The sequence below is a fragment of the Pseudopodoces humilis genome, chromosome 3 (assembly GCF_049639895.1).
Source record: "Pseudopodoces humilis isolate 2021_Gansu_Grassland_sample_001 chromosome 3, ASM4963989v1, whole genome shotgun sequence".
NCBI classification, from domain to species: domain Eukaryota; kingdom Metazoa; phylum Chordata; class Aves; order Passeriformes; family Paridae; genus Pseudopodoces; species Pseudopodoces humilis.
Window position 1 is genome coordinate 53,600,565 of NC_142202.1, and position 16,787 is coordinate 53,617,351.

The 16,787-nt window shown below is 42.4% G+C and overlaps 1 protein-coding gene across 2 annotated transcripts in view; it reads right to left on the reverse strand.

The window, feature by feature from the left end:
* The window catches only part of SYNJ2 (synaptojanin 2), a 65,773-nt gene extending 50,593 nt beyond the window's left edge, over positions 1-15,180 (reverse strand). Inside the window, exons 1-2 of one of the 2 annotated variants that reach the window (XM_005518427.3) lie at positions 14,892-15,180; positions 5,638-5,724 (exon numbers count right to left, since the gene is read on the reverse strand). In XM_005518427.3, the coding sequence (XP_005518484.2) occupies positions 5,638-5,724; positions 14,892-15,012 (208 nt within the window). In that variant the 5' untranslated portion in view covers positions 15,013-15,180. Of the gene's footprint in view, positions 1-5,637; positions 5,725-14,891 lie in introns of those variants that run through there. The other variant, XM_014263669.2, reaches the window with a different exon arrangement.
* Positions 15,181-16,787: the final 1,607 nt, after the last annotated feature.

The window sequence follows — 16,787 nt, forward strand, 5'->3', positions numbered from 1 at the left end:
ACTCAGGATATGTTGCAAAACAGCCAATGCAGAAACCCTAAAACACCACAGCCCCAGCTTCTTAACACAAATCTGTCTGACTCTGTACCTTGGAAAAAACTCACAAGCCTCATCCTCTGATAGCACATTCCAGGTGGTATTTGGACAGTGTTCCTGAGAACCAACACTGGACTATCACTGCACTGTGTGCAGGAGGAAGAATCTTGCTTGATGTGCATGCCCTCCTGGCACAAGGAACAAGCTAATCACAATATCCATTAACAGTGCTCTGTGCCTGTGCCTCAAGTGTCCTGCCTGTTTTTATTCACAGCACAGATGTAGCCATGGTTTTCTGAGCAGATGTAATGGTCCTGTCAACCTTTCACCCTTTTAGAACCTCACACAGTAGAATTAATGCTGCCAAAGCATTGCTTTGCTATTCATCTTTTAGTCATGTCTCCATTAAGGTGTAAGAAGTTACTCATCATTAAGCTATACAGCTACACACAGAGAAGGCTTTCCCTGTCTTCCCTTCTTTACCAGCAACATCTAGACGGGCCTATGGTTTTAAATTATGACATGAAAATCCTTCAGATTGCAGTTGTCTCTTTAGGTCAATTCTACTTGGTACCAACCACCAACCACATCAGCTGTAGACTATTCACCATAATCCCACCTTGGAAAATAGTTTTTTTTCCTTTAACTTACACAAATATGCACAAATTACACAAATATTTAATGTGCAATCATCATATTAATCTTTCTAAACTGTACACACAGATGAAAGTGATTTAGGAATGTAAGTACTGCAATTAAATTTAAATGAAAATAGAAATACACTTCCTGTCCTTGGGATGCAATCTGGAATGTTTTAAAGAAATCTCTGAAATCATTTTAGGGCAAGAAGTGAAGTGGTCCTTTCTGGTCATGCTTTCTGCAGCAACACATGAAAAAGCAAGACCCACATATAGTACAAAAGAAAAACATTACTTCAAGTGCTTATGGATCAAACTTTGATCTCAAATAAATGGGTACAAATGTTCACGCATTGTCTCCAAGATCACTATTTTGCTCCATTACAGCTATCTATCACTACAACAATTTGTAAAAAAACACTTTTGAAGAAATATAAGAAATGTTTTGCTCATGGTGATATACGCTGAATGCCCTTTCATTAGGTTGCACAAGAGAGGGAGAGGATGAAGAAAATTTAGCACAGAAACAAGACAATAATAATTTCCATCCATTTTTTCAAATGCTCTTGTGAAACCAACTGCCTTTATCCAAGCTGAACAGGAAATGCAGTTCTGGTATGTCACACTGTACAATAATAAACTGAAGTTTCTGTATTTAACACGTCTACATTACTCAAGGCAATTGTTTCCCCTGCAGCTTAGGGGATAATTTCAATGTTGCCTATTTTGAGCTACAGTGAAAAGGAATCAATATCTAATTCTTATTTTGCCCTTCTTAACTGTAACTATTTCACTCAAGACTGCTTTTTCTTTCCAAAATGGATTTTCTTGCTCTCTCCATTCCATCACAGTCATGCCATTGCCTTATGTTCCCTCAGACTTTTCCATCTCCACTCCACACATACTCCACTCCATTTTATAGTCCACTAAAAACCAATTTTGCCTCTCATCTGTCTTCAAAAATAGCAACAGAACACAGCAGAGCAGCACATTCTAACCACCTAGCTGAAAATTCCTGAGGATATCTACAGCAGAATTATGAAAAGAGCCAAGACTTTCCAAACTACCATTTTAGTCTCAAAGATACTCCTCTTTCTCATTCTTTTAAATACAATTACATATTTAGGAAGTGTGAAAAAAGAACAGAAGACAGGTATTTAGTTGTCCTTTTTGCCTTTGAAATTTCTTCCTTTCAACTACACACAGTGTATGTGACACGAGTGAGAGTATATACACAATCAAATGAATTCAGAATGCCTCCCCAAATACAGCAGCTGTATTAAACCAAACAAACTATGTGGTGATGGTGTTAAAATATCCCCTTATGTATGCATCTCTTCCTGACATCACAGTATCTGAGAAAAACACTGTAAAGCCAGCTCTTTTAACACTTTGCTTAAGATGTGTTTGTCACTGCTAGATCTTCTTTGGCAGCAAAATCTTGGCTGAGGTACAGCTCAGAGACACTGTACAATTCATTCTGCTGCCATCCATCTCACAAAAGAAAGCAAAAGAACTTAGTGAGTCATGTTAACAGACGTAAGTACATAGAAGTGAATGTTATTACTGGTGGGAAACATTAACTTTGTGAGTCAGTTTCACATATTTCATCTACTTTCTTGTGAAAAGCACGATCTACTTTGGCAGGCATACAATGTGATTTATTTGGATTTCTAAGTAGCGATGTTTACAGTTTAATTGAAATATTCAGAGACATCTTTCATGTCTTGGCAGAAAGTTTCCCCTTCTGCTCTACAAAGATACTCTTAATATCCCTGTGGAATGTATTTTCACCAATACTCTCAGTTAATTTAATACTTATGGTCTGCATGTTTCCAGTAGTAAGAAAAAATGCCGATACTCCTGAACAAAGTCTGGGCAACCACTGAAGCTCAGTGAAGAGCTAGCCAATTCTGCCTTTGATTGCAGCTGCTAAAATACATTACACAAGAAAGGAAAAAGTTACATTGCATTCCTGTGGTCATTTGACTCCCCCTGGCTGGATGCCAGGTGCCCACCAAAGTTGCTCTGTCACTCCCCTCCTCAGCTGGGCATAGAAGAAAAATAAAATAAAAGGCTTATGGGTCGAGATAAGGGCAGGGACAGATCATTTAGCAGCTATGGGAAAAACAGACTTGGGGAAGTTAGTTTTATGTGTCACTAATCAAAACAGAGTAGGACAATGAGCAAAACACCTTCCTTCACCTCTCCCTTTTTCCCAGGCTTAACTGTACTCCAAATTTTCTCTTCCCCAGTGGTGCAGGGAAATGGGCACTGTGATCAGTTCATCACTCATTGGCTCTGCTGCTCCTTTCTCCTCATGGGGAGCACTCCTCACACTCTTTTCCTGCTCCAGCATGGAGACCCTCCCATGGAAGACAGTCCTCCTTGAACTTCTCCAGCATTACTCCGTCCCACAGACTGCAGTTCTTCACAAACTGCTCCAGCACGGGTCCCTCACACAGAGTGCAGGCCTTCTGGAACAAACTGCTCCAAGGTGGGTCCCCCCCAGCATCACAAATCCAGCCAGCAAACCTGCTCCAGCGCGGGCTCCTCTCTCCATGGGTCCACAGGTCCTGCCAGGAGCCTGCTCCACTGTGTGTCTCCCAAATGGTCACAGCCACCTTCAGGCATCCACCTGCTCCAGTGTGGACATCCAAGGGCTGCAGGTGGATCTTTGCTCCACCATGGACATCCAAGGGCTGCAGGTGGATCTCTGCTCCACCATGGACATCCAAGGGCTGCAGGTGGATCTCTGCTCCACCATGGACATCCAAGGGCTGCAGGTGGATCTCTGCTCCACCATGGACATCCAAGGGCTGCAGGTGGATCTTTGCTCCACCATGGACATCCAAGGGCTGCAGGTGGATCTCTGCTCCACCATGGACATCCAAGGGCTGCAGGTGGATCTCTGCTCCACCATGGACATCCAAGGGCTGCAGGTGGATCTCTGTGCCCCCATGGACCTCCATGGGCTGCAGAGGCACAGCTGCTTCCCCATGGGCTGCAGGGGAATCTGAGCTCAGACACCTGAAGCACCTCCTGCCCCTCCTTCCTCACCGGCCTTGGTGTCTGCAGAGCTGTTTCTCTCACATATTCTAACTCTGCCCTTCTCCAGCTTCACCTGGGCAGGTTTCCCCCCCTTCTTAAGTCTGTTATCCCAGAGGCACCACCACTATTGCACAGTCTTGGTCAGCAGCACATCTGTCTTAGAGCCAGCTGGCATTGGCTCCATTGGACACAGGAAGCTTCCAGCAGCTTTTCAGAGAAGCCACACCTGTAGCCCCTCCTACTACCAAAACCTTGCTACACAAACCCAGTACAATTCTTTGTAGTGTTAATCTTTTACGTAAGCAACAGCTAAAGGGAAGAAACTCACAGTAAGATGGAAGGTCTAAATCAGACTGTGACAAAAACCTGGGCTACGTCTTGAATAGTAAGATAGCAGACATGCATCTTGGATTTTTAAAACATGTTCAGAAGCAGATAATGTTAGCTTACCTTCACTTACCATTACAGCATGACCCTCTGACATTTCACTGAATTTTAACAATGCCTTCCAAAGCAAGTCCTGTACCAGAACTTGTAATCTAATGCTAGAACAAGGCAGAGGTACAGTGACAAAGCTCAGAAAGAAAAAACCTCACACTTTCAGAGCACTGAAACTAAGCATATGTTGTTCAAGAAGAAATAAGGACATGAGAAAAAGTAAGGCTGAGAATATTTCACACCCCACTTGAAATTGTTCACCTTTTAACATGAAGATGAAAATTGGATACATTTGGTTCCCACCACATACAAAAACTACCCTTATCTGTAGCTTGAAGAGATTGAATTCAACAGCTACATTCCTTTATTAATGCAACAGGATTCATTAGACTTCTATGAAGAAAAACAGACCGAAGTGCCAAGAAAAGCTAATCACTAATGGAGTCCTCCATTTTAAATTACGTTAGCGAATTGATATAAATCTCCAGAGAAACGTCTAATTAACTCCAAAGAAACAAAACAAACAAAAAGCCCACATTCACATAAAAAAACTAGATGGACCTAAAGTTTTAAATTATGACCAAAAAATCCTTCAGATTGTAGTTGCCTCTTCAGGAAAATTTCAAGTCATATTTTCCAGGCTGCAAAATGGTAAGCACGGTATAAAAGGACACAATTATATCTTCTGGCCTAAATACACCAGTTCTCACACCACCACCACCTTTGGTAGACTCCTTGACCAAGCATCAAGTTATTTGGAGAAGTAATTTCTCCAAGTGTAAATTAGGGCTCATTGTAACAACTTGGGAACAACGCGTACAGTGCTTTTTTATTTATGCATCTAAATCATCAGTGATTTTTAAGTACTGTGTAAGGTCCTATTATCTTCAAATCAATCACTGCAGTTCTCAAAACATGTTATTTCCATTAACATTCCTGCAGGCAGTGTAATAACAAGTCCTTTGCTAAATCAAATTCCCAAACCATACAAAAATTTACATCAATGACAATAAACATTCCTTACTATACTAATTGAAGCCAGAGGCCTTCTTCTGCAAATCCTTATCCACATAAATGATTGAAGGCAATTAGGCATTATAGCAAGAACTGGCAATCTGTAGTACTGTACTTTCAGATGATAATCATGATAATCAGTGTCTAAACATGATCCTTAAAGAAGAGAAGAATTAAGAAATCATAGCTTGCCTTGGACAAATGTGGTAGGGAAGGGAGAATGGCAATTATCTTCAGGCAGCTAAGAATGTTAGACAAAACAAGTTAAGAAAAAAATTCATCCATCATTCAGTGATATGCTTTTGGCCCAAAACAGAAAAAGAAACAGATCTTTTCCAGACTGTACATGATAAAGTGCAACTAGCTTTCACAATTTAAGGAATTAGACAACTTTAGCCACTTATTGTCATTTAGCATTGTCTGGGCATTTTATAATCTCAGTCTGCAGATGGTGACTTACCACATTTAAGCTGAAGCTCTCCTAAGCAGCCGTAAGCATCCATGAGCTTTTCATACTGTCCTTTAATTGTATCCTTTTCTTCTGGAGCTAAGGAACAAAGAGAAAGGCAGGAAACTTAGCTATCCAGTCTTCATAAAATTTTCAGATTGCTATTAGTTCTGTTGCATAGGAACCAATGCTACCTAGGTTGATTTTTCTCAGTCAACAAGACTACAGTACAAAGGTAGGGCTAAAATGCTGTAAAACCATAGAGACTAAAACATGATGGGACAGAAACACCCATCACCACACACCACCCTAGAAGAAAAAAGAGCACTCACTTTATTTTCAAATCAACCTGATCATTAATAACAATTTTATTCTATGGTACAGCTGCCACATCAGACCCAGAACAAATAAAGAAATACATGAGCATATGTAAAATTTACACTGTTCTAAAATAAGAACAAAAATAACACTCACTCTTGCCATAAGGTAAAATATAATATCTTTTCTTGGTGTACAAAAAGAGAGTTAATACTTCCAGACTCTCAGTCTAATTTCAGACAGAACTGGAATTTTTTTATGTAGGATAACATGATTTGATGTAGACACAACACCAGATGTTGGTTTTAAGAGGAATTCAACATAGTTCAGTGAAGTAAGAATTAGTTAATTAAGTAAACAAAGGGTCAGATGCTCATGTTATATTTGTGCATTTCTGCAACAAGCAACTTCAATGGGCACATATGGAACATTTCAATATTAAGCCAGACCACAGACCAAACTTGTCACTGGCTATTTTAACATAAAACCAGCATACTTCCTGTATGAGTAAGTCTGCATTTTGTATCTATTTCCCAATGAGGAGCAAGGTTAATCTCCCAAATGAGGAAAATAGACTGTAACCCTCAAATGTCCTTTTACTTCTTGATCTACAGATAAACAGCAACACAGTACTTTCAGAAATTTGCTATTAATATGCAATCTTATGCTCCTAATTAACTTCAGCAGTTAAAAAACCCCTGAAACCTCTGGGCATAAAAAGGACAAAGTGAACTGCTTGCAATGGATGATAGAACAGAAAAGAGACTTCTCTTTATAAATCTCAAGAGGCAAGGAGCTTAGTGAGACACAGAAAACAAATAAATATCCCATATATTGCTGATGCTTTGAAGTGAAATGAAGGACAATTTCTCTTGCAAAATTCCTTAACAGAGGCAACACCCAAGAGTAATTAAAACATGTTTATCTCAATTTTTGCACTTGTGACAAGTAAAGAAAAGTTGTTTAATTTTTCCTGAATTTTGTTTTTAATACCACAGTTTTAAAACTTACATACTCTACTTTCTTAGAACACTAAGTAAATCAGGAGAAACTAGCAAAATGTTGATACCACACACACCAATGAAGCAAAGCATAAGCAACAGACAGAGGATAAAGTGATTTTATGGGGTAACAGAAATCTCAGGACAATAATAACATTTAAATACTCAGTAATGGCACATTTTAAAGGCTGAGATTCTGCAAGCTCAGTTCTCAGGCACTTAAAAAACAATTTCAAAAAACCGGTTTAGACTGACTATAACAATGTTTCAGTCTTTGAAAAAATACCTCCCTGTCAAGGCTTTCTTATGTATTAGAATAAAAACAGGTTGAAAAAGGTGATGTTTCACTTTCCATGGCATCTTTACTAAATAGAAAAGAGCAGCAACAATATACTGACATTTTTTTCTTAAATCTGTTCCCTCCTTTAAGAGCTGTCTACATTAAAATAATTGTGCCACTTTAAAATAAAAAAGGGAAAGCCAAAACCAAAATTCTTGCTCCAAATATTCCAGCTTTAGGAAGAAATCTAAAACAAGAGAGACACCAAGAGATTCAGATCTGAGATGGATGTGGGAGCTCGTAAAGCCAGGCCAGGCACAACCTGAAAAATTTCAAAAGTCACTTCAAAAGCATGGCAATACTCTTTAAAACAGAATTACAAGTTGGAAAGTTGGCTGTTAAAAGTGTCTGGTAAGAGCACAATCCAAAAGAATGGAATTTATTTCAGTGTGGGATTAGGCAACATACAGCTCATTCCATTACTGGCAAGAAGTACCCGACACTGGCATGTGTGGAACCCACTGGAGTTTCCCAGGTCAAGCCAATGGCACCACACACACATCGGCTCCTGGCACAGGACTTCTCCAAGCACTCAGCCAAACAGCTGTGTTTTGCCAGACCTGGTACAGAAACACTGTCGTTCTGGGCAGGCCACTTGTGCCTGACATCACTTGTGTCCTGACATCAGTCAGGACAGCAGCACCAGCAGAGCTGCTTGGAAGGAAGGAAGGAGCAGGAAAGGAACATGCCAAACAGACACAGCTATGTCTGTGGGTCATGCAAACAGAGAGGCCAGAATGTTTTAGTGCCTATGGACCACATTTGGGGGAGTGGTGTGTATAAATTCCCTCTGTTAAAGATACCGATGGAATTTGAAGTCTCCTGTCCTGTTACCGTCCTTGGTGTTGCACAAAGGACATTTCTGCAGAGGGCCTGAGCCAGGTTCATATCCTGTTATTAAAAAGAAGTATTTATAAATCTCAAAATCTTATTGAAATCTCAAATAACTGTCATCAAAACCTAAAATATCTCCTAGAGCATTCAAGGAGTGCTAGGACACATGAATCAGAATCAGAAAGAGTGCGGCTACACAGAGAAAAAAACTTACGTGCTACTTTGTTGGATGAAGAGAGTTAAAGGGAAAAATTTCTGTGAAACACTTTAACCCTTGCAAAACAGGAGGCATACAATAATTCAATGAAACCAAGCTGCAATAAAATCAATTAAAAGTGACCTTTTCCATGTATAAAGTATTTCAGAGCCAAAAAACCTCACACCATGAAAAGACATACAACTACATTATACCATACTGCTTAACCAAGTGTGATTTCCTGCTTGTAAAAGCTGCAATTTCAATTTACCAGCTAGCAGGAATTGGCCAAACATATGCAGTTTCCTTCATTCAACCCTCTTTAGGGCTGAACCCCCAGACTTCAGCAAGAATCAGCACAACTGTCAAGCATATGGACCCCAGAAATGTCAGTGACTGGAGTAAGAGGGTAGAGAAAGGTACCATAATTCCAAGGACAGACACAGTAGCACCTTCAATTTAAAGATAAAAACTAAGGAAAAGTTCTTGAAAAATAAAAACTCTGAGACTGGGTTATGGATTCCTTTTCTCCCTTGTGATTTTTCAGTCTGATTCTGGAAATGGTCACCTGCTTGGCTGTAGGTACTGCTATACAAATGTAATCTCAAGCATATGTCTAAATATTTTAAGAAACACAGGTTTGGTGTCATGGGATGACTTTATTTGTGTCATTAAGCATTTGGGGGAAAGAGGTGTGAACTTTCCCCAGAAACAGGGGAAAACTATAATCAAACAGAAATTTCATACCTAAACTCCCATATATACATTACCATAAGCATCTTACCTAGAAATAAGTCCAATGTCTGATATTATATAAGTTTAGACAATTACCTCCTAATTGTGTGTTCAGTCATCTGCAGACACATTTAAAGTACTTTGTTGTATTTTCAGTATCTTTCACTGCTAAAATCTTCCTGTTGACATCCAATCCAAGCTACACAGGCATTATGAAAGTCAGACTGTATTCAGAAGCACCACATAGGCCAAGCAATAAGAGTTGGGAAGAAGTCTGTGGTCAGAGTTACCGTTGAGAGAATCCAAATATTTAAAACACTAAGCAATGTATGTACCAGTTTTCTGGTCAAGTAAGTAAGATGCATTTCTGGTTGAAAACACAACAAACAAAACAGAAAATTGGCATTTTGGAAAGATCAGTTCCCTGGTTTTCTATATTAGATTGTTCTAAATCTGCTTCTATTGAGAGATTATGTTTGCATACTTGCATGTGCATATATGAAGATATTAATTCACAATAAAAGAATAATGGATTAATGAAACCACCAGGTTTCTACTAGCCAGCTCCATGCTGCTGCAGGCAGTCAAGAAAATAAAAGGGAAGTTCTTAAGTGGTTTCTCTGAAGCTTGGCCATTATCATTATGTGTTTTCTGCCATATATGACTCATATTTACATAGAAACTTGCAGCAGTCACTACAGACATAACCACTACAAAGAATTCATCCCTCACAATCACTACTGGTCTCCTAGCATAGAAAACAAGTCTTGTAATCAACACTCTACACTTACACGAATACACTTTCCCTCTTCTCTGTACCCAGTTTGCATTCTGACAGTAGTGAAAGAATTGCAACACACTTTTTCCTGTAATCTAAAACCGTGAAATTCAGCCTGAGAAACCATAGCTTACAAGTGCCCACTGCCAGCATAACCAAGGAAGACAGGACTTCTGCTCTGTAGGCTGCTTCCACAAATGGAAAAGTTTGAACACTGCTAGACTTCCTAAGAAGAAAACTTCATAGAAGTTTGTGCTAGCTATGTGAATATCCTGGCATAAGAGTAGAAATGAGCCATGGTGGAGAGCTCACTGTCTTGGATAGAATGTAGTGCTCAGAAATACATTCACAGTGTGCTGTGCACAGGTATTGGTGTCTGATTTCCATACTCCACTCAGCAGCATAGTTGTTCACACCAAAACAAAACCAAAGCTAATTGTAAACAGTGACTGTACATAGAGCACAGGAACTGCTTTCAGTACAAAAGAAAAAGATGCACTGGTAAATAACTGCTACTTCCTGCTTTTGCAAGACTTTACCCTGATTTCACTCAGCTGTATCAGAGAACCACAAACACACCTGCAACTGAAGCAGCAGAGGAGGCACAGAGCTCCTCCAGAGAGTGTACACACACCTTAATTCCATATAAAGTTTGTCTCTAGTAAACGCTAACTGCCCAGATCTGTGGGTAAAAGTCAGGAAAAACCTCAGACATATTTGCAAAACCACACAGCTTTGAACTTCTGTACTTTCCAGACACCATGGTCATCTAGGATTTAACATAACAGGTGATGTAACATCCTTTATAAAAGCAGCTGCAGAATCAAAGAGCTTGCAAAAAAAACCCCAAACAAACAAACAAAAAAAACCCAAAACCACAAAAAACCTCTGCACTCTTTGGCTCTGCCCTTGAGAAAACATATTATTATGCTGAAATTCAATAGCAGAGTGCTCCTGTTGACAGCTTTTCACTGAAACTAGCTGCCATAATAAAGTTAAATGACCATATTTTCAGCACTATAGCCTTAGTTTAGTTTAGCAACTGCCTTGACAGCAGTTCAGAACTACTTTGCACAGTTCACTTCATCTGTAAACCACTCAAACTGTAATGTGTTTAAAGCAGGAACAGCATCTGTGTCTATACTCCCTGTTGTATTAAGCAAAAACTTCTAAATCAATGACAATTTTTCTTCAGACTTCATGACTCTAGGTTTCTTCCATAAAATATACTGATGTTCTAGTTCAGAGAATTCCTGGAAGAATTGTTTCAGGCTGTCACCCATCCTTCTGGAGATGACTGAAGCTTTAGGATTGCCAGTGGCCAAAAAAAAAAAAAAGCAGCCTCCAGCAAAATGTGTCATTCAATTCAAAACAGTGAATTTTACCCTCCACCCTACAGTGACATCATGAGAGGAGGAAGAAAAACATCATCAAAAATACTATTTAACTTTCAGTAGAACAGAAAACTGTTCTGTTGATATCACAACACTATACAGATTAAGGTGTTTAGGGATATGCACCTAGGTTTCCTGCAGTTATTCTTGATTTCTTGATTTTTCCACAAGTTTTTTAGTTTAGGTTGCCATTACAGGACAAGTGCTCTCATTTTATAAATTGCTGACATTCAGGCAATTAGAGATCTTTACAATATTTCTCCACTACTGATATCAAAGATGCAAATATTTTTCAGGTATTAAATCTCTGCATGCAGTAAGGAAATTGTGAAACATAATCAATTCGCAGCTAAAATTGTCATCATTATCTTTATAACATATCAAGAGAGGAAAAAGTATAAAGTCATCTATTCACAAGACAGCATCAAATTGTTAGCTTACATGTTTGAAAGTGTTTATTTTAATGAGTTTGCCAGAGGTTTATAGCCTGTATTGACACTGTGTCTGTACAAGTGTGTGGTTTTTCAGATTTCTTTTTTTGTAACACCACTTCTTCTAGGACAATTCTCACTCCCTTCTGCCACTTGAACTAGGTTAAATTCAACACTTAAGTTTCTTCTAGTACAAAATTATCATAGAAGCAATTAAACTTTCTGCAAGTGCAGACGTCATGCCTGTTCAAAGGGCAGAGATACTTGGTAATTTTGGAATAATGAACAATGACTAAAATTTGTTCTCAGGCCTTTACTGTCCATCTATGATTATTCCTCTCTACAGTTCTCTTTACATGAGGGTGCAATTGTAAAACTACATAAACTATAGTAACTGCAGCAACTTAAGTGCTCCAGGTATACCAATCTGCTTTTATTTAGTGTAGAGGTTTGCATAAGGCACAATTGTGTAACTCCTCCTCACCACAGGTATGCAAGTTTTAAAGAACTTTATTTTAGAAACAGAAAACTAGACAGAGAGGCCAAAACTAACACAATTCTAGGACTAGTATGTCTGAAACCACACATATACAAAGTTTATATTAACCTCCCACTGTCATGTTCTATGGTTAGTAACAACCTAAAGGCAAGTCAAACAAAACAGAATGAATATTGTTTCTGTTACCACCCTGCTGTAAGGAAGCTTCCTCTTCACAATTCTTCTAAATTCACCAGCACAATACCTACTACTGGCTTTCCCTTCTTTTCTGGTCCTCGGCTGCATAAACAACAGAAGTTATCTAAACGGGTTCCACTGGACAAACTAGCTTTTCCTACAATACAGGAACCAACCCAGGAAGGAATAGAGGACTCAAATGAAATAAAATGACAAAATTATTACCATGCAGTGGGCTGAATGCCAACAAAGACACAATTACAGTTATCTCAAGACATGACAGTGGACTTCCAAAGGGCATGGCAAACAGGCTTGTTACCCTATACAAATCATTACTTCAGAATTCTTCTAACACATTTTAAGAGAGACTGTATAAATTCTATAAGCACAGAATCACAAAATCATAGAATCATTAAGATTAGAAAATATGTCTAAGATCACTGAGCCCAACCATTAAACTGTACCACTGTGTTCATCATTTAAACCATGTTTCCCAACTTCCACATCTGCACTGTTTTGGAACACTTCCAGGTATAGTAGTTCTACCACTTCCCTGAGCAGCCTGTTTCCATATGCCTGACTATCCTTTACATGAAGAATTTTGTCCTAATATCCAATCTAAATCTCCCCTGGTGCAAGTTGAGGCTATTTCCTCTTGTCCTGTCACTTGTTACCTGGGAGAAGAGGTGAACCCTCACCTGGCTACACCCTCCTTTCAGGCAGTTGTAGAGAGAGTGATAGATAAGGTCTTCCCTGAATCTCCTTTTCTCCAGGCTCAACAACCCCAGCTCCCTCACCTGCTCCTCATAGGACTTGTGCTCCAGACTCTTCACTGGCTCCATCGCCCTTCTCTGGACTTACTTCTATTTTGAGATAGACCAGAATGCCATTGGTCTCTTTGTTCACCTGGGCACACTGCAGGATCATGCTCAGATCGATACTGAGAAGCACCACCAGGTCCTTTTTAGCTGGGCAACTTTCCAGCCACACTAAATAATTTCAGGTATAGCAATTCAAATGGGGGATGGCAACAAAAAACTACTCCATGTTGATGATTCCTTTAATTAGTGAGATTTCAAATATTTCCAGCCACTGCTCATACAGGTTGGCTAGGTGAATACTGGACTCTCCATTTTATTCCTGCACATTGGCTTTAGGAAGTGGAGCTGCTTTAGATTTTTATCAGAATAACAAAATACAGACCAAACCCCATTGATATCTACATTGAGTTTTAATGTCAAGAAGTTTCAGAATCAGGGAAAGTGAGTAATGTGCTGCTCAGCACTAAATAACCAAGAATTTAGCAAATTCTAATTATTGCACAATATAAAACGTCAATAAAATAAAATAAACAAAAATCCCCACAGTGTGGCAATAACATCTTTTCCATGACTGGTCAAAATTTTCCCACTATCAGAACTATTCTTGTGAAAATCAGCTGTCCCTTGATGACTTTTCTGGCTTTCTAAAGTCCCCAACACCTGAAAATCAAGCATTATAGTCTGCATGTCCTGCCAGTGTACGTTGTGGAAGATTCAGCTGAGTGGACCCAGATCCTGACGTGACATTGTGACTGACATTGTACAAATCACAATGTACACACAGATCTTACTACATCAGTTTGAACTGCTTGAACACAGACTCCTACAATGCTATGAACAGCAGCACGATTGCAGACACAAGTATTATGCAGAAAACAATTCAAGAACACAGCACAAGCATGTGCTCCCCTACACTGCTTTTTGCCCCTTACATTCTCAGTCACCTCATTTTTCTGTGTCTGCCTCAACATTAGCAACATCAGCATTGCATTGATTCATGTGAAACAAGTATCAAAAGCACAAGATGAGACAACCCTGAGCACCTTTACGAGACTCCTCCAGTAAGAGCCAGACACTCAGCAACCAAATACCGTTCAAACCACAGGGGCACCACAGCAAGAAGCCGGGGTTCTTTTATGGGACACAAGATGTAAGTCAGTCATCCCAAAACATCTCTGCTGTGAGCTGGCTGTCTTCACTGGTGGTTAGCACCTGATGTAGCTGAGTAGAAACTTCCTCAAGTGCAGTGGACCCTACTCCTTTACCTGGGCCCTCTTCTGCAGACAAGGCTGCAGAGGATGAGTCTTGTACACTAAAGGTGCCCTGTGCCGAGACCCCATCGCTACCAAGAGCCGGGTGGCCTCTCCTTATTCTTCTACCCCGGCTGCTGGTGAGGAGGCTGAAGACACAGAGCAGCGATGGGACACGGATCGGGGAGAGATGCTGGCCAGTCCTCCACTCACGGCAAGTACCGGGGATCACCCAAATGCGCCAGCAAGCGGCCAAAGCCTGGAGGGCCGCGCTGGAAGTCGGGGTGTGAGTGAGGCGAGGCGCTCTCCGCAGCCAGCATCCCACTGGACGTGGGTCTGTGCGCTCCCCTTCCTCTCTCCATGCCACGCAGGAAAGTGCCCCAATGCTCCTGGGCATCGCCTGCTGCCGTCGCACCCCAGCGTCCCTTCAAAGGCAGAGGTGCGCACCCACGGCCCCCCATGGCCCCCACGGCCGCCCCCACACGCACTTACTGAGCGCCGCCACGGTGCCGGCCTCCAGCAGCAGGCAGTCCTGCCGGCTGCGCGCCTCCAGCAGGGCGCTCGGCCCCGGCTCCTGCTTCCAGAGCAGCCGCAGCCCCTTGCTCAGAGCCATGGGAGCCGCCGCCGGCGGGGAGGAGGGCGCAGGGGTCCCGGTGGAGGGGGTGGCGAAGGAGCCTCCTTCCCGTCGGGCGCACGGCTCGGGGCTCGGGGGCCGCCGGCAGCCCCGCGGGAGCTCCTCCGGGCGCCCGTCCCCGGTCCCGGCCGCTTCCCGCAGGGAGGCGGGCCAGGAGGGCGGCCGTGCCACCCTGCCTCTCGCGGGTCACCTCAGCAGGCCTCCGAGCGCCTCCGCGGCAGGGGCGCCCAGTCCAGGCGAAGGAAGCGGAGCGTCCCCCGCGGGCGGACCCGCGGCTGCGTCCGCCTCCTCGGGGAGCCCCGGCTACGGCCGGCGGGGCGGGAGCGACCTTCCCCTTTGCTCTCCGCCTTTCTCTTCCCACCCGCGGTAAACTTTCCAGAGTAAACTTCGTCCCTCCGGCTCCGCGGCCCCGGCTCCTCCCCCTCCGGGACAGGTAGACGCCGCCGGCGGGGCTGCTCCCGCCCTGCCCGCGGCTGAGGGGAGGAGCGGCGGCCGCGCTGCCGAACCCGGCGGGGCGCTGTGGGCCCGGCCCGGACGGGCTGTCCCAGCTCGGCTGCTCCCGGGCCGGCTTGCCCCGGCCCCGCGGTGCCGCTCCCCACCCCTGTGGGTGGCGAAGGTCGCCGTCGAGGCGCCGGGAGCGCGGCCGGCCCAGCAGCGCCTTGAGGCGCCGGAGCTGTTCCCTCCAGCTGCTGCCCGGGAGAAGCCGCGCTCCTTCCCGCTTCCTGCGGGAGCGGCCGCCCGAGCTCCCGGCGCCGCTCCCCGCTGGCAGGGAGCTCCCTTCGGGGCTGCTTTCCGACTGTGCACTGTCCCGCGATAGAAAGAGTTTCGGGCAAAGGCACAGCGCACGTGTTCTGGTGTTGCAGGGTTCCCATCACAATTCCCTGATGAGTCCGTGCAGGGTTGAGTGCAGGTTTTTTTTCCGGAGTTCACCCATAAGGAGTGGATTGAGGAGGTAGGCACAGGTACGCCTACGTGTTCGCATGTGAGAAAAACTCTCTGTAACCTCTAGCGGAAAATGTAGTCCTATTCATACACGGCTAAACCAAGCAGAATTCTAATTTTTTAACACCACGAATTTTAACTTGAATTAGGATGTAAGAAAACGGCGAAATTCAAAATGCCCAAACTATCATTTGCTGTTGTCTCACATTTACGTTGAGAAGGTCGGTCATGGCTGGGCGCTGCCAGGTGGAATGTCGCAGTCCCCGCCTTCTTTGAACGTGATGGAAACAAACTGAAAAGCAAGTACTGTCTTTCTATCACACACATCTGGTTTATTTATCTTATAACCAGTAGTAATTCAGAAAGGATATTGGTTTTATGTTTGTTTATGGTGTCTCCTTAAAAAACACTTTGTAAGGGTGTGATACGGAAACTAGGATTGGTGTTTGCATAGGGCTATTTCCCCCTGTATCCTAACCTTTGATTATAGTATGTAGGGTGAAATTTAAAAAGTACTGGGTAAAGCAAAATAAATTACCCAGAAACTGTAGAAATTAAGTGACCAGGATGAAAAAAGCAAGACAGCACATAGCTCAAAGTTTGGGAGTTTTAGAGGATGTAAGAACATAGATTAATTTTAAACATGCTCAGTTTTAAACAGAAAAGGGATGCATTTCTAACAGCTACCCAATATGAGTGGCAGACCAAAAATCAGCTTATGTCTTTGACATCTTTTACTCTTTCCCTAGAGAAAAGTGCTCATTCGAGATGAAAAAGTATTGCTTAATCAGTGCTGCCCAAGAGACTTGTAT